Raw genomic sequence first — 22,295 nt, forward strand, 5'->3', positions numbered from 1 at the left:
TTTCTCACTCATAAAAGTTATCAATATAGATAAAATGACTGAAATACAGGACCCACATCCCCTGTCTGATGAAAAGGGTCTATTTGGGCAAGTGCTGGATCTCTTTGTGTTGAGGAATTGACTGTGGTGTTTCCATCGTGGTCTCTGAGCAGGGTTGAATGGCAGAAAAGTAAAAAAGACCCTTGTATGTCTTCATTCTTTTTAACATTTTCAAGCCCATACTGTCCATCGAGGGAGCAGTAAACACCAGTGGAACATTTTGTGGGACTCTTTGGCCCCGTGATGCCAAAGGAGGGTTCTCACCGCTTAGAATTGCATGTTTGTAGCAAATCTTGTCTTTGCTCTGTGTAACAATTTAGCTGAGTTCCTTCTGTTCAGAGCCTCTGTCTCTTCAATGCTTGTTTTATGGAAGTCTGTTTCTTTGCTTCTGTCACGGTGTTACAGCTTTTTGGTCATGCCCAGTCTGTTCGGAAGGTTTTAATCAGCAAAAGGCACAAGTTCCACTTCAGTTTCTGTTTTGGTCATCTTGAGGGCAGGCTGTAAACTTTGTCTTTACTTGGTGTTGAAAGTAAACATTTTTGAACGTAGATTAACAGTGTTTCTTTCCACAATATAACTAGGAATGACCAAAGTAATGCTTTAAACACGAACTGAAGTGACCGCAGTTAACCTGAAGTCTGTTTACCATTGGTTCAGATTCTTCTGTCTTTTTAGGACCTTGCCATCAATGTGCTTCAAAGTAGGTAATTTTTTGTGCATCCTTTGAACCCCTTAGGATTGTTTTTAACTTTCAAGCCTTACTTGAGCGATTGGCAGTATCCTTTAGTAACCTTTACTTGTTTTGTTTCTTAAGTGTGCTAAATACACAAAATGTATTCTTTTGTGGTGAGAAAGATTGCGAGACTGCCCCATTGCTTTGCTTCTCTTTCTTCTAGGCTTCAAACAAACTGATTCTTCCTGGCCACCATAATACCTGCAGCATGTGAGGCATTAGAGCATTAGGGTATTATTTCATGAATGCATTGATGTTCCTCTGGATAGTTAATGTATTTTATCTGTCAGCAGGGAGGAATGTGCTGTACAGCTTGCTCCTTCTGCGAGTGGTCTGACTCATGAGCTTGAGGTACTTCAGAAGGATTTCAGCACTCCATCCCATTCTTCAGTCTTGCATTTGCTTTTCTAATAATAGAAGCAGCAGTACAGACAGTGGAGTGGCTTCTTGGCTGCTGCAGTTTATGAGCAGTATAGCCATGAAAGCTGATATCAGTCACAGTCTTCACGTTTCACAGTCCACATTTGCTTATGTGGCTACAAACACTGTCTCTCTCATACTGCTCCTTGGAAGCAGTAACCACTGTATACAACTGAGGTTCCAGTTTGGATGATCAGAACTAGGAGCTGTGTGACTTTGGTGCCTTTACGTTCAAGCACTGTTGTGGGAGCAGCATAAATAGCTGCTGGGAGACCTCCAGGGTGTGTCCAGTGAGAGATGTGTTCTTGTAAGACTTAGGATATATTGGAACTATTTCTTCAATACCTATAGTGAGCATAGCTTCTGTATCCTGACAGAATTTGTTGACTTGAAAAGTTTTCTTATCATATAAACTGCTTGCCTAGCATAATTGTGAGGAGGTGAAGCTCTTGAGGTGGTGCTGCCTGTACTGAAGTCAGTGGAAGAAGTTTGCTTCACTGAAGATGAGCTAAGGTTTCACTTTTATTGATTCTCACTCACAGATGGGTAAGAGGAGGCCTCTCTTCAGCCACAAGCATCATCTCTCGTGCCAGTGAATTATAGAACTCAAGCAAACTGTACCCATGAGGTCTTGAACATGCACTCCAGGAAAATTAAGTCAGCCTTCAAAAGCAGTCATCACTAGGGCCCGTTTCCAAAAGGAACTGCTGTGCTTTAGGAAAAATGTGGTTCTTGGGCTGGCTGGAAAGGGGAAAGAGCCAGGGCATCTCTATTGTAATTGTCTCCTGTTTTTAACACCTCTTCCTGTCGGTGAATTGAAGTAAGAGTGTGGGCTGATTAAGGGCGTAAATATTGTGACTGCTAAAGTCCTCTTCTCCACAAAGCAGTTCTGCCTGTCAGCTGCAGATAGAGAGGGAAAGGAAGCAAAAAAGAGTGGAACTGAAGGCCAAAGGAAATGTGCATTGTTTCTTGCAGTGAAGCGTAGAGGTGTGCACGATGGTCTGTCACAGAAACACACAGATGGTGACTGGGCCATGTTAAACCTGATCTTGGTTTATTTAACGTGGAGTCTAGGAACATCCTGTATCTGCAGGCTTCTCTTCCCCAGCTGCTGCTTCTTTGACTTCTCAATGATAAACACTTTTCTTGATGGAAATAAAAGGAACGGTTTGTCAGCCCAGGTCAGTTTATCATCATTATGAAAGTCTGAGCCAAGTTAGCTGTAGAAGAGGCTTCTTTTGGTATCAAAATCTTGTTTGAAACAGATTTTCACAACCTTAAGGTTTGTATATTGTAAGAGCATTGAAATTGCCCATACTTCTGTAGCGAGGGTACATTCTTTAATATGAAATGAAAGATAACACATTAAACGAAGCTGTGTTTAAGGAGATGTTATGTTGTGTGCATGTTCTTTCCCTCCTTTTCCAGACTACTTTTACTGATCACTTGTATGTCTTGTGTGTACACAGACACAATATGTGAGGGTTTCCTCGGCAGTATGAATTTTGGCAGGAAGGGGTGGGATAGGAAGAGCTCTTTTTCTCTTTTCTATAATATGTGTCTGATTTAACATAGGTGGTTTAAAATACTTTCTAACCCTAAAATACGTGCTTAATAAGTGTAAAAACCTAACTGTGTGCTGATTTACTTAGTCCGCTCTTTGTTTTCCCTTTTTTCATGTAGGCAACCAATTCAGAGAGACAAATGCCTTGAACCTTTTTGTTAAGGGGAAAACCCCGCACCTTTAGTATACTCATTTTTTTTTTTTTTTTTTTTTTTTAATGCTGTCTAGGCATGCTAAGTAGTATTCAACCTCTCATGTCACTTCTGGGATTTCTTAATGCCAGCTATCAAAGAATCTCATCTACAGAGGTGAGACAAATGAGTTTAACAACTGTACATAGCTACTCTAGCTGAAACATGCTCTGATGAGCCATTTGTGAGTTAAGAGTAAGGCAGGATGCAACTTGCCGGACAAAACTGCTTGAGTGTGAGGAGTGTTTAAAACATAGAAACCTGATTGAGTTACAGTCACTATTGAATACCTAATAATAATGCTCCCTCTTTGAGGAAGCAAAGGAGACTGTCTGTTAATAGTGCCATTTATTTGCTGCTGAAGGTTTCCAAGCGATTGATTGTACTCTTCAGTTCTGTGTGTTGCCAACCTGCAGCTGCTTGGAACAGGTTTTCTTGCCTCGTGGATGCAAGCGATTATGAGTGATGTGAAGAAAACTGAACTAAGGAGTGAGAAGTTCTGGGGTAAAAGTTCTCCAGTTTCTAGAGAAAGTTGTGCATCTTGTCTGTAGACTCAAATCTAAACAGCAAATGAATTTCCAAATCAATGTATTTACATATATAACAACTTTCAGGGGTTTTATCTAGACTGGTTTATGGGTTTGGGGGTTTTAATTATTGTGATTAGAACACTTAGAGTTTCCCCGACCTTGCTATAAAGCATGGGTCTTTCATCTTTTTTATATATGGAATTAACATGGTAGCTTGTAGGATTGGGTGCTAGTAGGAGAATTGCCTTTGGTTCCTTCGCTGCCCATTTCCAAATTCCTGGAGGCTTTTTCTTTTTTTCCTTGCTTTCCAGTTCAGTGGGGAAATAAGAAGTTAAGACCCAATGCCTCTTGAAATAATAGCCCTAGGTATTCATTGGAACTTAAGCTGCCAATAAAATTTATGCTGATTTTTACACGCTGTAGTAAAACTAGTAACTCTAATGAAGAAGAGATGGTTGAAAATCTCAGAACATATCTGAAGTTTTAAAATGCAGTATGCAAAATGAAGTTAGTTCAAATTCATTGCTAGGCAATTGTGTGGATATTGCCATTCTTGCCAGGTACGTATGAAATTAATCTATGGAATTGTTAGTTAGCTGAGTAGTCATTTGCCCAGTCTAATGACATACTGCAATTAAAGTGCCTGAATATTTATTCATAGCAGTGCTTACATGCACACAGTTATGTTAAGGACAAAACAGCCAGTCATATAGTCACAGAATGGTTTGGGCTGGAAAGGATCTTAAGATCATCCAGTTCCAACCCCCTGCCACAGAAAGGGACACTTCACCTTAGACCGTATCGCCCAAGGCTCTGTCCAACCTGGCCTTGAACCCTGCCAGGGATGGGGCATTTACCACTTATCCCTGGGCAGCCTGTGCCAGCACCTCAGCACCCTCACAGGGAAGAGCTTCTGCCTTAGATCTAACCTGAACTCGCCCTGTTTCAGTTTGAACCCATCACCCCTTGTCCTGTTGCTACAGTCTCTGATGAAGAGTCCCTCTCCAGCACCCTTGTAGCCCCCTTCAGACAGTGGAAGCTGCTCTGAGGTCTCCACGCAGCTGGGCTGAACAGCCCCAGTGTTCTCAGCCTGTCTGCATACAGGAGGTGCTGCAGCCCCTGGGCATCCTTGTGGCCTCCTCTGGGCTCGCTCGAGCAGTTCCACGTCCTTCTGCAATCGGGGCTGGATGCAGTATCCAAGTGAGGTCTCACGAGAGCAGTGGGGCAGGATCACCTCCTGCTGGTCACGCTCCTTTTGATGCAGGCCAGGTTTCTGGGCTCAAGCACATGCTGAAGGCAGCTCATGTTCAGTTTCTCATCAACCAACACCCCCAAGTCCTTCTCAGGGCTGCTCTGAATCACTTCTCTGCCCAGCCTGTGTTTGTGCCTGGGATTGCCCCAACCCAGTGCAGGACCTTGCACTTGGCCTTGTCAAACTTTGTGAGGTTGGTAATGTTCTGAGAACTCTCAATAGATATATTTAGATTTATAAAAGTTCAGTAAAAACATGGAAAAAAACTCTTTCATTGCTTTTATTTTCCCCTTTAAGCTCTGCAGGGATGAGCTCATGCAAAGCTTGGTTTGTTGCTCATCAGATGAAATATTTTCTTGATGGTTTTAGAGACTCGTGTCCATCTCGGACTTGTTATAAGAGAAGGGTATCTCTTTCTTGTCTTGCGGCGCATGCAGTTGCAAGTAACGTTGTCTTCATCCTTTCCTGGAGAAGCCTTTTCCTTGCAATGCTACGTCACAGATGAAGAACCTCTTACAGCTAAGCCAGTCATGTCTCAATCTTGGGGGGGAAAGATGTCATTACTCATCAGGATTACCAGATTTGCTTGGCACTGAGTGTACTATGGTTTTGAATTTCCGTGTTGAACTGATTTCCTGCTTTTTCCTTACTTTATGTTTTTTCACTATGTTAAACTGCATTTTCAGAAACCTTACTGTTGCGAGGCTACAGGCACAGACCCAGTATCCCTATGAAATGCACCCCAGCAATAGAAGGTAGCTGTGGAGCAATGTTTGCTGGTTTTCAGGCCCCTGAGTGACGAACAGTTGTCTTTGAACTGGTTTTTGTCTGGTTGCAGTGGAGCAAAGCAGCGTTCCTGGTTCTCCTGCCATGCAGCTGGGGTTTTGATGTGACTGTTTCCAACTGCAGTGGAGCAACGTAATAGCACAAGTATTTCTGAAAGCGCAAGTTGATCCTTTGGGGTATTTCAGTGTGGTGGAATAATTGAAGACAGGCATTTCTTTCCCCCACTGACTTTAAGGGGACACAATGAACTTAAAATTCTGGATATTTGAAGGGGTTTTTCCTTCTTTAAGAATGTGTGGTAATGGCAGTGACTTCTCTGCACGCTTGTGTGGTTTGCTGTTCAGTTTCCCATCCAGAAATGCTCTGCGAAGGACTTGCACAAACTGATTCCTTTCTCCTTGGTAATCAGGTCAATCAGTTGACCATAAAGCATTATTAAGCACAAGAAACACACTGATTGCCTGAGGAGAAATGACAGGGCAAAGGAACTAGAGGATGTCCAGCTGAATCACTGTGAGTTTAACAACTTCCTACCTGTCAGCTGAGCCACAGAAGTTGAGCTGTTAGCCTGGCCAGTTGATGGATAAAGAGAGTTCTCCTCTTTAGTTGTTTTCAAGTGCATGCACTTCTTATGGCTGACGTTCTTCAGTCGTGAGCTTTAATCCTGCAGAAAGTTAGATCTGTGAAACATATTTGAAGGCTAAAAAGAGTTTCTTTTTAAGCTGCTCTGCAGTAGAACTGATGGGTAGCATTAATCTATGTGTTCCGGGGCAGTATCTGTAATAAAGTAAACCCTTTTTCTCTGGGTGATCTAGAAATAAAAGAATTGTATTTGGAAATGATGAGCTACTTGTGAGAAACCTTGTTTTGCAGATGCTGAATGTATTTAGTACTTGGTTTTTATTACTGTCGGAAGGCCACACTCCGGTAAGACAATTGTATCTTGGCTTCTTAATAAAGACACTGAAGTAATACTTTCAGAATCAGTATGACTCATTTCTCTGTAAAGCATTTCTTATTTCATCTTAGTTTCTTGCTTTGTGGGGTACTGCCATAGGCAGGCATGTGAAATACTTGATAAGGAGGGTGCATGGTGAACTGTGACTGCCACAACCAGGCATTTCCCAGCTTCCACGGAGTTAGAGAGGACATTAGAGGGAATTTGCATGTAATTGAGGAGGAGGGATAAAGGGGAATCTTCTAAGTTCATGTTAAGAAAAAGAGAGGATCTGTGCTTAGCTTGCCCAGGGAAAGGAAGTTGAACATTACGGAGTGAATGCACCTTCCTACCTTCTTATCTCTGATTCTACTTGTAAATACAGCATTTCGTTTATTTACTTTGTGTTCAAGTCTTACTTCAATACTAACGTAATAAAGTGACAGTTTTCAAAGGCCTGTTGCTAAATGGATTTCTGCAAGGACAGGGAAGCTGTGCAGGGACTCTAGGGTGTTGTCTTCAGTATGTTACCTATTGCTTTTGCATCAGTTAAACCACTGTTTCAGACACAAATAGTAGTAAAGTAATTAATTGTCCTGTGATGAGAGTTGTTCATTGCCTGGAAATCTGTTAATGACAGTGCTAAAGATTCAGCAGTGGAGCTGAAATACTTCCTTTGATGTTGGAAATAATAGCGAGTGAGAACCACTTAAGGTTCCTATCCTACATGCATGGGCAATGTGTGTTGCCTCTCCTTTTGAACTTCACAGGACTGCTCTGCTCATCTTTTCCGTTACCCTGCACTGCAGTAACCATCCCTTTTATTGAAGAGGGGCCAGACTCCATGTGCTTGTCTTTTTGCCCCAGTGGCAGCATTAGACATATTCTGGTCTTCAATTTACAACAGGCTTACAACCTGGTTTTCCATCCTGTGTTCTTCTCTGGGAGGCAGTCGTCTCTCTTTTTCTGTTTAGTTACTTGGTGATGATGGAAGCAGCAATTTGAGCTCCTTTTTCATACCTCAGGAATTCTTGGTAGTCAGGGTAAATGTTGGCTGATCAGCAGCTGTAGCTTCCTCCTGACATCATTCTTACCACTGGACTATCAGCTCTACAGAAGAGTGACTAATAGTTTCTGTCATTTGAGCAGCATTCTCTGAAGCCACTTTCTTGCCTAGAGCTAGCTTGTTCAGATGTGAATTACTGAGTTTGTTTAATGTAGCGTTTTAAACCCAATGATCCAACTGCAGAATTTTGGTTTGCTTTTACCGGGGTAGTTTATTAATAGTAAGTGTAGAAATGAAACAAACTTGCTAAGTTAAAAACAAATGACCAAAAACCATCTCTGCCAGCGTGATTTGTTTTTTAATCTAATGAGGTGAGACAGTTGAATTTGAAAGCTGGGTCAAAAGCTTATGTAATTTTGAGACCCTAAATATAGAATGGTGTAATGACACAAAAAGATCAATCTCTGTGCATATGTTCTGGTAGAGAACTTTTGTTTTGTTCTTATTCTGTGCATGCAATTTAAAACTAAGCTGGATACCCTCTGCTTAGAAAAATGGTCTTGCTGATATTCCTATCTTTACGCTATGTGCCAATTTAAATGGACATGTAGCATGTAGCTTCCTTTGTTACAATTATCTGGGTCTTTGGGGTTTTTTGTTACGTTTATAGTCATTGTAAAATTGACCTTTTTACGTTATTTTTTTCAATAGTAGTGGAATGGGGTGATGATGTTAATGCAGTATCAGAAGATGAAGCCATGGTGCTGGTGAACCATCAAGCAACAGGTGACGTCTGCACTCTGATGATGTGCCTTCAGGATAAAGGCACGGTAGGCTACGGCTGGGGAGTGGGATAGCTTCCGTGTACGTGATCTGTCAGCTTGTGTGTGGGGTGCTCACATCTGTGTGTGGGGTATTGATGACTGACTTGGGTGTTAATAATCTCAAGGCCCTGATCAGATTTGGTTTAATGTGACAGCCAGTACCTTGGAGCAGGTTTTAGACCATAAAGGTTGCCTTTCAAGAAGGTTAAATAGGAGCTGAGTCAGTGTGCATCCTGTTTACGTTAACGCAGGGAAGCAGATCTCCTGGCAGGTAATCATGTACTTGACTTCTCTCCTCATGCTCTTGTGCAGCTTCTGCTAACTTTGCTCAAACCAGCACAAGTCTGGCTTCTTGGTTGTGACTTTATTCCAGCATGGAATTTTTCTCAAAGTCGGAAGCAAGTTGTGCATTGGAATTTTCATATATAGGAGTTCAGAAACTGAAGGTGACTTCCTTATGACAACATGTCCACACTAAGCCAGCTAGCTGAGGTCAAAATTGCTTGAGCTCTTATTTTACAAGCCCTTAAGCATTTTTTTTGTGAGAAGTGCAGCTAATGTCAATTGTTTCATGCACTGCTGTTCAGAAGATTCCCATCTAGGAAGTGTAGTGCTGAAAAATAGAATATGGGATCTAAACAGGCTAGCAAATCTATGTGCAGGTCAGGAGGAGGGGGGTGTGTAGGATTAGGCTGCAAAGGGTGGACAGTATACCTGGCAAGGTGAAAAAGCACCTCAGCTGTGTCTTAGTGTTGTCTTCTTTCTCGAGACCATACAGTGAAGAAACAAGGAAAACAACAACCGCTTTTTGTTGCATCTGTAACTGTGGCACTGTTGGGGTATATTAATATAGATTGGGTGTACATTGAATCTCTATCAGGTATTTCAGTTTTCTCTCAAAACCGAAACACCCCAAACGCTCAAACAAACCCAGTTCAGAAAAGAAACCATGGAAATACCCGTCAGGACTGAGCAGAGACAGATTTCTTTCTTCCTCCCGTAGCCTAGAGAAAACTGGGTTTAAAAGTACTTTTAATTGCTTGAATTTCTTTGGGTATTGAGGAAGTTAAATGAATTCTCTACCATACCCCAGTGAGGAGAATGACAGAATAAACGCTCTTTAATTCCCTTCATCAATATTATGCATAGGACAATCTTACGATGAAGATACAACCTTGAGGGCATAGTCCAGTGGCTATGTTATTGCGCATAGTCTTGACTATGCATATATCAAGTGTTTTTAAATATCATAGGGCTTCATTGACTCATGTATGTATAATAGTATATATATAAGTCCACGCTGTGTTTACCCTGTTTGACTCCATAGGTAAAAAGTTTCTGTCAAGACAGAGCAGTGAATGTAGAGGATGTTAAAAACGGAGGAAGGAATAATCTTCACTATGGAAAGTGTTAGGTTTGCAGGCTTTCAGAAAAGCAAATCATCCTTAAAAGCACTTTTTTTTCCCTTAAGTAATTGCAGTCAATGCTTTTTGAATATACATGTCTAGAGCCTAGTATGGCTTTAATGGTTTTAGCTACTCAAGAGATAATTAAAAAGAAAGCTTCGACACATGCATAAAGCATAGCATGAGTAGTACAAGTGGCTAAAAATAATGAGAAAGATCAGGATAGTTAATCCTTGATAGAACTTGCTGAATCAGGTGTTCTTAAATAGCATGCTTCGGATTTCTGAACAGAGCGGGTTGCCTGTAAGTGACTGTGAAACCACTGGAGAGGATAAAAACACAAACCTACCTGTCCAAAAGGAATCTTTAGGCTATAGGCAACTACTTAAATTAGGCAGTCTTCTTTAAATACAATTTAAACTTAACGTGGAGTCCTTCACAACCTTGATATTCATCTGCTAGTAACAACATGGCAGCCTTACAGTGTCTGAAGGGGCCTACAAGGATGCTGGAGAGGGACTCTTCATCAGGGACCATAGCAATAGGACAAGCAGTAGGGATTGACCTCCTCTGGACTTGCTCCAACAGCTCCATGTCCTTCTTACACGCTGTGAACCTCCTCCTAGCACAAGTGCAGGACTTTGCTGTCTCAAATTGCCTCCGAATGCTGCAGTCTGATTCTTTTTCAATAGAATGTAAACATTCAGAAAAGGCCTGCAGGCATCTGTCCTACACAGCTGTATCAAAACCGTATAGTAGTAGTGTATCTTTGTGTGAGTGGTACATACTAGCTTTGTAAGTGCTAAGACAAGACTGAGCAATCACAACAGTAACACCTTCCACTGGAGCAGCTTGCCCCAAGCCCCGTCCAGCCTGGCCTTGAACACTGCCACGGATGGGGCAGCCACAGCTTCTCTGGGCGCCCTGTGCCCGCACCTCAGCACCCTCACAGGGAAGAGCTTCTGCCTTAGATCTAACCTGAACTTGACCTATTTCAGTTTGAACCCATCACCCCTTGTCCTATGGCTGCAGTCCCTGATGAAGAGTCCCTCTCCATCATCCTTGTAGCCCCCTTCAGACACTGGAAGCTGCTCTGAGGTCTCCACGCAGCTTCTCTTCTCCAGGCTGAACAGCCCCAATGTTCTCAGCCTGTCTCCATATGGGAGGTGCTGCAGCGCCTGAGCATCCTCGTGGCCTCCTCTGGACTGCCTGCAACAGCTCCATGTCCTTCTTATGCTGAAGACACCAGCACTGCACACAGTGCTGCAAGTGGCGTCTCACGAGAGCAGAGCAGAGCAGAGGGGCAGGACCACCTGCCTCAACCTGCTGGTCTCACTGCTGGTGATGCAGCCCAGCACACAGGTGGTTTCTGGGCTCAAGCACACACTGAAGCCAGCTCATGTTCAGTTTCTCATCAACCAACACCCCTAAATATTGCTTGACTAACACATGTTACCATAAGACAAGCCACATAGCAAGGCTTCAGGTGAATCAGAAGTGACCTAATTATACTTTTTATGTAGTTCAAGAAATTGCCCCAGTTTGTGAGAGGAAGTGTTAAAACACACTCCGTTAGTTGAGGTCTCATGAGCATTAAAGGTTATGTGTTTAAGAAAGAGAAGTAGGTTAAAATGCTGCTATTGCTGCTTTCCGACTGGATTAGGACTGATAAATGTGGCTGTTTTTTCTGATTCACAGCAGAAAGCAGTGCCAGGAAGGGTGCAGTGAGGAGGAAGAAAGTAGAGCTTGCAGCTGGTTTGAGTGCAGGTTTCTTTGTTAAGGTAGAGGTGCTTGAAAGATGAAAGCCAGTCTGTTCAGGTTGCTGTGTTCTGAAACGTGTGCAAATGAAAGTGGGTCTGTGAATAGGAGGCACCTACATTTTGTAATAAAAGTGGTAAAAACTTTTTCTGCATTCTGAACTTATTTGAGCAGGAAGGATGAAGCAAAAAGTACCCGAAACAGGATCCAAACCTTCTTTCAGTCCATAAACAACTGCAAATCTGTGCTCAACACACTTCTGAATGTCTTTGCTTAAACCCCCTTGAAATGCAAGTGATAAAGACTTATCTCATGAGCATTGTTTCATTCCTGAGGATTCTAAACAGAAGAGCCACCAGCAGTATCTTGCAGTGTGATCTGTCCTGCTGTTGGTAGTGGAACAGGATGAATATCCATTAGTCTAGTTTGCCTTTTGGTTGCAGATGATACATGTGTCCTGTTCTTCCTTTTCAGCTTTATGTGTTTGAGTTTGTGTATATATTCATTAATTCATACATTAAAAATATTTCCTCTTTGTACTTCTAACCACCGCCCAGGCTTATAGGCAGGTTTGTAGTCACTGAGCTCTAGAGTTTGCCTCTTTGTAGCCCGCTTGCAGCAAACTGCCTGTATGTTTTGTCTTAGTTATAACTTGTATGTCACACTCACCTTTGACAAAGTCGTGTCATTCGCTCTCAAAAAGCCTAAGGAAGCCTATGGATGTCACGGCCTTTAGATGACCTGTGTCATCTAAAACATGGTGAGATGGGCTTCAGACTCAGAAGAGCAATGATCAACTTTCAGGATACACCTACTGGCATCTAAATAAAAAGATAGTAAAAGGTGGTATGGGAGGAAAGAAGCATTAACACTGCTGGGAAAGAGTTCCTCCTCCAGGACTGCCCTGAAACATCCTGGAGAAGAATGGCAACTTCTCAAAAGACACAGATCTTTTGGGGGAAGCACGTTATTAAGCCTGCTGACTTCCTCCAGTAACGTAGATTATGTTGGTTTAACTTCTGTTTGCTATAATAGAACAATAACTGTCAAAATGCCAACATATGAGGCGAACGCTGACAGTCATATGTGTGCTGCTGCAGGCTGAGTCCTTGTCAGGAGTTTTGGTGGTGTTTTTATCCAAGGATATGGTTCCTTACACGGCCTCTCATCTATGGGCTGGTGCACAGGCATGAACTCGGATACTCTAGTGCCTTGAGGAGTGATAATATCTCAGTGCTTTTTTTAACTGCTGTCCCTTGGGCTCACCTCTTCTTTTTTTGTCTCCTCCCTAAGGCTTTCTAATTTTACTGAAATGGAAAGAATATAAATCTCTGCAAGAGGAATTTTTGCTTTAAGATCCTCTCTTTTATTGAACCCAGGCCTGGGGATAGCTCTATGGGAAACCATTTCACTAGTATTAGAGTCTCAGGTGGGGACTTCTATCTAGAAACAAGTTTTTCTTCTCTCACTCACAAATACCTTGTGTGTCTTTGTTTCCTTGGATGTATCTAGTAGTGAAGCGCCACTGGCAGGCAAGAGAGCATACTAGCATGTCACAGGGAAGAACTGGATGCTTGTTTCTAAAGCAAAACCTTTCATATCTTTGAAAGCTGTTCTCTTCTGAGACATGCTTTCCTTTTCCCCTTCCAGTGATGTTGAAGGGTCCAGAAATGGGTGCTCTTGCATTATCCAAGATCTTCAAGTAGAAAGGTTCCTAGTATTAAAACCACAGAAGTTGAGGTGTTCTTAATGTGGTCTTAGGCAAGGATGTGAATTCAGAATTCACTGGGAAATCAGCTAAATGTCTAAGGCAATCAGGTATCTCAGTGTTCTTTGGCAGCTGTGTTCTTGCAGGTGTGTAAAAAAAACTTCACTTTGAGCATCCAACTGCAGTTGCTTAAGGTTAAGTGAAAGAAACAGGGTATGTGACAGTTCTCTTGCTCCAGATATATATATAACCCAGGATTCATTTATAACTTCTGTGGTCAAAAGGGAGCATAGGTAATCAGAGAACTCCAAAAGATAATTAGATTTCTTTGGACGAAAGACTTACTGATGCATGCAATTCTAGACCCCAGTTGTAAATTCTAGAGCTGCTTTTACAAAACAGAATTCCTGCATTAAACAGGATCTGCTTCCTTCTTCATATTCCACATGGAGATGTGAAAACAGGGAAAAGCCACCCTCTTGCACTGTATCAGACTGTTTTGTTAGAAGTATTGTTAATGTGATGGATGTGGTTTATAAATATTTCAGTTACTGTGCAAGCTTTTGGTGTTTGTAGGTGTGATCAGCTAATACATTATATTTTCCAGAGGAAATCTTTACTTCCTAGACTGCTTTCTTTCTGCTTTGGCATCTTTCAGTTCTGTAGGATACATCATTGGAGGCAAAGCAGGAGGTGCCTGTTTTAGATTAAAGAAATGATCATGTGACTACCAGAGGAATGTCATGGTTCTCCATGTGCTGTTTTGATAGTGGAAAATGGAAGAGTGCTATGTTACATGACTTAAAAGTTTCACTGAACTTGAATCAGTCTTAGTGTGGCCTTATAACATAGGGAAGAGTAAAGGCGGCGAGCCTAGTGTATGACAGCATGTAGGAGACAATGGGGTTTTCAGTTCTGTAGAGCAAATTTGTGCCCCTCTCAACATCTACATGTAGGAGCTATGCAGGAGAAAGACTTTGTTAGAGAAGAAGCTTTTTCCTTATGTTATTTACCTCTTTTGGAGTAACTCTTCTATTTTAAATCTTAAAAGGACTGATCAGGTATATGCCTTTGCTCTCCTGTAAGAAATGATGGTCAAAGTGAATCTGATGGCACAACCTCTATTTTTGCCTTCTTGTTATGCGTCTTGGCCAGGACAAGGAGCATGACTTCATGAAGTTTTCAGGAATGTATGTGGTGCTCTGCCATAAGAGAAATGAATAATGGCATGTGGGCTGTCCAGAGGTCTCTCTAAATGCTGCTGTATAAAGAGTGAGCATGTGTGGAGCGTGTGCACATCAGAAGCATGAGAACAACGTGATCTCATTCCCCGAGTAGAAGTAACTATAAGGAAATATGGTTTTGTGGTATACATAAACCAGTTGGAGGTTTCAGATACAGATCTGTATCATTTTGTGTACTTTAATGATCACTGAAGATGGGTTTAGTTTGCAGCTGGCTTAAAATTGTGGTGGTACATCAGTAGAAGCATTACAGCACCTGTGTGAAAAGGCAGAGTAGAAATCACTTCAGCATGTGGCTAATAGTGCAGAACTGTGTATTATATTGCCAAAAGGCAGCTATTTAATCCTGTTCTTGGGGGAGAAGTGTAGCATCTCTGCTGCTTTAGACTTAAAGGCATAAAAGGCTTTATATACGTTTGCTAGTTTTGTTGCTGTTGCGAGGGTGGTAAGAACGTGACCAGCATATACATAATTCTCTGCACTTAGTATTTACTAAGCTTCTTTTGGTAACTTTTCAGGTTGTCCGTCAGATGATGTGGCTGATGGATCATATTTTTAAGTATACAAACTTTGGCATCGTGTCTCTAATCCATGGAGACTTCTTTATAAGACAGGTAAGTGAAAACACGTAGTAGCGCTTTGAATTTATCCTTGTATTTGGAACACTGTGGCCTTACGGAACTTTCTCATTACCTCCTGGATGGTTTGCAGGATGAAATAACTATGCTGTAATGTGTATATTTGGGTAGAGCTTTGTTCTGCTTTTGTTTCCCAAGCTTATTTTATTATATGCCTAGACACAAATGTTTATGGAATCCAGCCGTGATGGGAGGCTTTTATGAGAGGAGTGCAAGCACAGTACATGGGCAGGCCTTTTAGTCTCCTTGCTTCTTACTGCCATTGTTGGCACCTTTCTTCTTTCCTTAGTGACCTTGAAGCTGTGGACTGCTTCAAGTCTGGCTAGGTCACTGTTCTGACTGTCAAAGTGTCAGATAAAGAAAGGCCGGACCATTCCTTTCGAGGCTGACATGGTGGCAGACCAGTTTAAGGCAGTGAAGGACCTGCATAAATAGTAATTGGTTCTTGAAGGTTAATTCTTCGAGCATCAGGAAGGAATGTGCGTTGAGCTCAGCATCTCAAATGTTAAGGAGTGAAAACCTCAGGTCATTTCTTACAATTTGGAGGTTTTTTCTTATTTGGTAGCTGTTGATCCAGCTGCACTCTAAAACCAGAAACCTGGAAGTGTGTAATGCTAAGTGTGAACCCGCAGCCAGTTTGTGAACTGCAACATCCAGCATATTCCTTTCTTTCCTCTGCTTATTTTTATTTGTCCAGACTTAAAATGCATGGGCAGCCAGAGAGAATTAATGAATTTTCACCTTACAGCAAAACAGCAGCTAAATGACTCGGAATGGAATGATGAAATACTTTAAATACTTTATCTCAGCTATACATAGCTGAAATTCTATTTCTCAGTAAGACTAGAGGCATGGTTAGAAAACCTCAGGCAAATAATTAGATAGTAAGATTAAGGTCTGTCGAGATAACACAACTGTGTACTGTGAGAGGATGGAAAGGAACAGGGTTTGACACTGTAAAATGTCTATTTCAGTAGTTAAAATACATCAGATACACTTTTTTGAGGTACGCGTGGCTGTCAGGTTGACTGTAACTTCTGAAGGTGGTCTTGCAGTTCCAGTTCCAAATCCAAACCATTTCTGAGCTACAAAACCTAAGGCTTTTCCTCATTTTTGTCAGGTGGCTGAGATATGCAACAGCATCACAAGTAAAATGAGATCAACATGAGTCTAAATATAAACCAAGTGAAATAAATTGTTTCCTGGCTGTTAGTTAGCCATTGGGTGTAGCAAAACCACTAAGTATAGAAAGGCCCTAGTAATGTTTGGATGAGGAAATATTTTTTCTCCTGTAAAATAATCTAATTTGATTATGGTGCAATGCATCTGATTTGTTTGAAATGCACATTAGCTTCATTTTCATGAGCAGCTCCAGTGGCAGTTTTAGGGATTCTTCCGAGGCCTACCAGGAGTTGACCATTTTTTCCTCTTCTCCCATTAAAGAGTTTATTGGAAGCAGAGACTGTCAGTACATTGCCATATCCATGATGCAAAGTGCATCCTAAGGAATTTCTCAGCAGTCTCTTGCTGCCTCTTTTCTTTCCTCTAAAGGAAAGAAGGCTGAGCCCTGTGATGGAGATGAACTAGCCATGGTCTTCAGGAGTTGGGTGTACTAAGGAGTTGCTTCTATATGACTGACTTTCTCTTCTTTCTGGATAATATGTTAACTGTGTTTTATCTTCCGTGGTTTTCTTTAGCCATGGGTGCTTTTAAACACTCCTTTTTCCCATTTAGTCCATTGGGCTTTTTTTATATTGCAGAATCATCTGAAACCTCACAGGATTTGCTAAACTGCAGTTTATTCACCAGTCATATTTGTTAGGTTTGTTCAGGTTTGGGAGAGTTCTAATGTCTAGCAAGTGAAAAGATTACTGTTTGCTGTTTCCTTAACTCCTGTGCTACCCTGAAGTCCTGTGGTCTGGTGAGAAAGCACTGGTTTAACTGAGGGATTTTTATATTGCTCTTTAATGTAATCAGATAGAGCCTTTTCCTTCCCTTGCGTCCCTGGCAGTGGTCAAGTTGGATGGAGCCTTGTGCAACGTGGTCTAGGGTGAGGCGTTCCTGCGGTAATGAAGGGCACATCTCACTGTCTTAACTGAAGAAGCTGTGCTAATACATAGGAGAGGAGAAACGAACAAGTCACTTGAGCACCGCAGATTTGGGTGAAAGCTGTGGTTCTGCTTTGGTAACCCCACTCAGGGCTGGTCTCGAGGTCTGTGGTGCCCCTGCAATCCTAATAGAAGCTAGAGGTGAGGGGAGAGGTGCATAGAGGATAGTGGAAGCAAAGATCCTGTTTGGCTTGCAGAAATGCCTGATGATAGATAGACCACAGAACCATAGCTTGACCTCTAGGCTGTGTTTGCAGAATTCAGTTTAGCAAATTCAGCTTGAGACACAGTAACAGCTAGGAAATCCTGCAAACACATCCTCCTCATACATGGAGTTCCCAGTTACGGTCTGGATGTCGCTTTTGCAGAGAATTCATCAAATCAGGAGCTTCATCCCCAGTTTCAGGAATGTTTTTTCAGCCTCTCTGCAAAGTGGCATTAATTCAGCCACCAGTGGGTACGCTGAGGAGAACATTGGTTTGTGTTGTCTTAGGGGCTTGTTTGTACCTCTGACAAGAGAGGACTCTTAGGAATGTAATAGTTACCTGGCTAATATTATCTCTCTTAAGCATTCATTTCATTTAGGCGATGTTTTATCCTTACAGGGAAGAGCACACCGTGACCAGCAGCTTGTGTTGCTCAAGGAGCATCTAGAAAAGTATTACAGGAGCCGCAATCGGAAATGGATTGTTTTATTTCCAGAGGGTGGCTTTCTTAGGAAAAGGAGAGAAACGAGCCAGGCATTTGCCAAGAAAAACAATTTGCCATTTCTTAAACATGTTACCCTGCCAAGACTTGGGGCAACGCAAGTAATCCTGGAAACACTTGTTGCGCCGCAAGAAAACGGAACTCCAGCGGGTGGAGGTGCTGTGATAAGAGGTAAAGACCACTTCACTCTTGTGGGGAAAAAGCAAATTGAATGTCCAAGATTGGAGTTACTGTGTTGAACTGGTCTCTTTTAGTGTCAGAGTGCATCCATAATGGACCATTGTATTTATATACGTGCTTTCATATTTACTTTTAGCTCCACCAGCTTTATTTTTTGCTGTTGAGATGAAAAAGAAGCCCATAGTTTTAATTTGATAGAGTCTACTGTGTGTCTGCGTGAATGCTTGCCTTGGGGCACATGACGGGTAAAGCAGATACTGGAATGAGAACCCAGAGTCAGCAAGGTCGGCTGCTCCTTGGAGCAAGCTTGATGGTCTGCACTGGTTTATGGTAGTATGGAACTGTAGTAAGTGTTTCTGGAATATGCAAACTATGTCTAGGTTCATATTCCTGGCTTCAGAAGTTCATTTGCATCCAGTACTCTCCATTTTATTCCTCCTCTTGAACTATATTCTATTGAGTTCAAGTTCTTCTATCCTTTACAGATTTTGATGGGAGCTGTCCGCTTTGTTGCTGAAGTTAATTGTTGCTGATGACTCAATTTGAAGGATGGTTTTGGCTGTCCTTTGTTAAAAGAGTTGTGAGGGAATAAGAATATTCCTGCAGCATTATTATTCTGGGACACCTGGGCTGAAGGGGAGGGTATAGCTGGGATATAAATGATGTCTGTAGTAACAGCACTTGGTGGTTTTAGTTTCTCTGTTTTTATAATTAACTTCTTGGCATGTTCAAGTGCAGGGTTAGATCTTGCTTAACCTCATTGTGGATTGTTACTTGTTACAGAAACAGTGGCTGGGGGGTTGAGGTGGTTTCTTGGTGATGGGTGGTGCTGGGATTTCCAGATCCAAATGATGAACAGTCATTTAGCAGTTTGAATCAAAGGTTCATGCTAATGAAGCCACAGATGCAAAAGGCTTTGTTTTTTTTTCTGTTCAAGTTTCAGGGTTAGCAGGAACCCTCAGACAGAAATTGCTTCCAGATAATCGTGTCAACATAGGAAACGGATGGAGATGATGCACTTGCAGGAATGGAGGGAATCTTTTAAATCGGCTGAAGATGAAGCTGTGGCATGCATCAGAGTATTTCCTTTCAGGCTACATTCAGAAAAGCAAGGCTGAAGGAAGCCCTTGTCTTAGAAGGTTTCAGGTTTAAAAGAGAGAAAAAGAATAGGCCTTGTTAAGAGTTAACTTTCTTAAGGAGAAAAGTTTGACCTGTTCCTGTTCTATTTCTTCCTGTCTCAAAGGTAAAAAGGTAGGAAAAGTAAGAAGTTCCTCAATTAGTTACAGGCTGGAAGGGGACCAAAAGCACTCCTCAAATACCAGCTTAATGTTTTCGTACTGTCTGCCATCAGCTTAGCAGAACCTCAGACCTGGTGCTTTTTGAGTGACATGAGTCAGGCTCCAGAGAAGTGAGTATTTGATGGTGATTGGCCTAACTGGGTGCTGAATGAAAGTGTTGTTTCAGAAATGCATGGAACCACCGCTCTCCATCCTATCCAGAAGACAGCAGGAAAGATGAGTGGGCAAAAACAGGGAAGAAATGCATGTGTTTAGCTGTCATTCTTTCAGAGTGGCATGTATGAAAACAAAAGGGATGAGAAAGAGAAGTGAAAGTAAACTTTATATGGTAGGGAAGAGTAATACATTATTTGATACATAGTGAAGCTGAGGTATTTTAAGTCCTCCCAAACAGTTGGCACTTCGAAGGAGTTTGGAGGAGTTGTTTGCTGAATAGAGGCATTCCAGAGCTTATTTTTGATCAATATTGCTCTAGTTATGTTTTTTTAAGTCTGCTTTATTTTACTGTGTAGCAACTTTTTGCCTGATAAGAGGTTGCTATGAGCTTGGTTAGAAGCATATTGAAATCTTATCTTGCTGTTTTCAACCGCAGCACAGTACATCCAGTTCTGATGCTTATTCTAAGAGAAATTCAGTTTTCCCTTCTGCAGAGCTGGACACTGGACTTCATAATTGGTTGGTTTTATTTAAACCAGACTTTTTGATTCACTGTTGCGAGGAATGTGGGAAGGCTTGCTTTTTTTGTTATCCGGGAATAAGGGCTTCTTCTTTTGTTCCAGGTGATTTGTTGTGGAGAGATCTTGGGGTGATGAGTAAGATGTTCAGTCTGAGAGCTGATCTGTGGGGCAAAACATTAATTTTAAGGTCAGTGGTCCAGTTGAACACACAAGGACAAGTAGAGAACAAAGGATGAGTTACAAGAACACGTTGCTATGCAGGGGAAGGCAACAGTGTCTTTTGGCTGCTATCGGAGTGATGTAAGTGTTCAGGAAACCACACCTGAATACTAGTGAATGCTAGTAAATATTTTCTTTTCCAAATGGAAAATGTGGTCCTTAGGTCCGTGCCTGGCTGGTGCGTTCTTTTCCACTCCGGATGCAGTCTGGCAGTATTGCAGAATCGTGGACTCAACCAGGCTGGAAGAGACCTTTAAGCTCACCCAGTCCAACCGTTCCCCAGCCCTGCCAAGGCCACCGCTGACCCATGGCACTGAGGCCTCATCTCCACGGTGCGTGAACACTTGCAGGGACGGTGACTGCAGCCCTGCCCTGGGCAGCCTGTTCCAATGCCTGAGCACCCTCTGGGACAGGAATTGTTCCTCAGCTCCACCTAAACCTGCCCTGGGGCAGCTTGAGTTTCCTGTTATCCCATCCCTTGTTCCCTGGGAGCAGAGCCCAGCCCCTCCTGGCTCCATCCTCCTGTCAGGCAGTTGTAGGGAGCCATCAGGTCTCCCCCGAGCCTTCTCTTCTCCAGCCTGAACCCCCCAGGTCCCTCAGCCGTTCCTCATCACACTTGTGCTCCAGGCCCTGCATCAGCTCCACTGCCCTTCTCCGGACTCGATCCGCAGCTTGGTTGGATGCAAGGCTTCTTGCTGAAGCCTCTCTTTATAACTTGCTCTCTTCCTCAGTGGTAAACACTGATGATCTGGTGGGTTTGAAGAGTCCTGTGCAAACTCAAATGAGAGTAATCCCAGGGAGGACATAGAGGGATCAAAGAGAAGCTTTGAACCACAGTGCATTTGTGGTTGTAGACAGGCAAGTATCTGCTGTGAAAGGACCATAGAGGATGGCAGAGCACTGAATGTCTTGATAATGCTGTGACAGTAAGTTTCTTCATAACTAAATAGGAAATGACTTACTGAATCTACAGCTAGAGCAAAAATGAGCAAGAAGATAGTTGTGCAGATTTGCCTCTGCTGGTGAGTTTAAGGAAAAATCACAAGTTAGGAAACTGTATAAACTGCATTTGATTTTTGTTTTTTATGTCTAACCCTGAAAGTTACTGTTGTCATTGTTCAGTCTCGTCTTAGCACTTACAAAGCTAGTATGTACCATTCACACTAAGATACATTATTACTATGTGGTTTGGATGCAGCTGTGTAGGACGGATGCCTGCAGGCCTTTTCTGAACGTTTTATGTTCTGTTGAAAAAGAATCAGACTGCAGCATTTGGAGATAATCTGAGACAGCAGAATCCTGCACTTGTGCTAGGAGGAGATTCACAGCATATAAGCAGGACATGGAGCTGTTGGAGGCAGTCCAGAGGAGGCCACAAGGATGCCCAGGGGCTGCAGCACCTCCCGTATGGAGACAGGCTGAGAACATTGGGGCTGTTCAGCCTGGAGAAGAGAAGCTGCGTGGAGACCTCCGAGCAGCTTCCAGTGTCTGAAGGGGGCTACAAGGGTGCTGGAGAGGGACTCTTCATCAGGGACTGCAGCCATAGGACAGGGGGTGATGGGTTCAAACTGAAACAGGGCGGGTTCAGGTTAGATCTAAGGCAGAAGCTCTTCCCTGTGAGGGTGCTGAGGCGCTGGCACAGGGTGCCCAGAGAAGCTGTGGCTGCCCCATCCCTGGCAGTGTTCAAGGCCAGGTTGGACACAGGGGCTTGGAGCAAGCTGCTCGAGTGTGAGGTGTCCCTGCCCGTGGCAGGGGTTGGAACTGGATGAGCTCTAAGATCCTTTCCAACCCAAGCCATTCTGGGATTCTATATTGTAACTAATGCAGCGTTTTTTCTGTTCTGAGTTCCTGTTAGCGTGCTCCATTTAAAAATATAGGGTTTATTCTTGTTTAAAGGTCTGCTTAGGCGTGAAAGCAACGTCCTCAGAGGTACTCAGGTCCTACCCCTTGTGTTGTATGCAGATGTCTGTTTATTTTTCAATCTCAGGTTCTGTTAGAGCTTCATGGCAGGGCACAACTAAGTATCAGCCCCCCCCAAAAAAGACAGCAAGATTTGCTTTACAACTAAC

General features: G+C 42.6%; 1 protein-coding gene across 3 annotated transcripts in view; it reads left to right on the forward strand.

Moving 5' to 3' along the window:
- LPGAT1 (lysophosphatidylglycerol acyltransferase 1) overlaps positions 1 to 22,295 on the forward strand; it is a 57,728-nt gene that overhangs the window by 18,767 nt on the left and 16,666 nt on the right. For all 3 annotated transcript variants that reach the window (XM_057398464.1, XM_057398466.1, XM_057398465.1), the window contains 3 exons: positions 8,170 to 8,288; positions 14,917 to 15,012; positions 17,750 to 18,023. In XM_057398464.1, coding sequence (XP_057254447.1) covers positions 8,170 to 8,288; positions 14,917 to 15,012; positions 17,750 to 18,023 — 489 coding nt within the window. The remainder of the gene's footprint in view (positions 1 to 8,169; positions 8,289 to 14,916; positions 15,013 to 17,749; positions 18,024 to 22,295) is intronic.

Source organism: Pezoporus wallicus, unplaced genomic scaffold, assembly GCF_028554395.1.
Source record: "Pezoporus wallicus isolate ANWC-B61680 ecotype Strahan unplaced genomic scaffold, APGP_CSIRO_Pwel_v1 contig_11493, whole genome shotgun sequence".
Classification (NCBI taxonomy): domain Eukaryota; kingdom Metazoa; phylum Chordata; class Aves; order Psittaciformes; family Psittacidae; genus Pezoporus; species Pezoporus wallicus.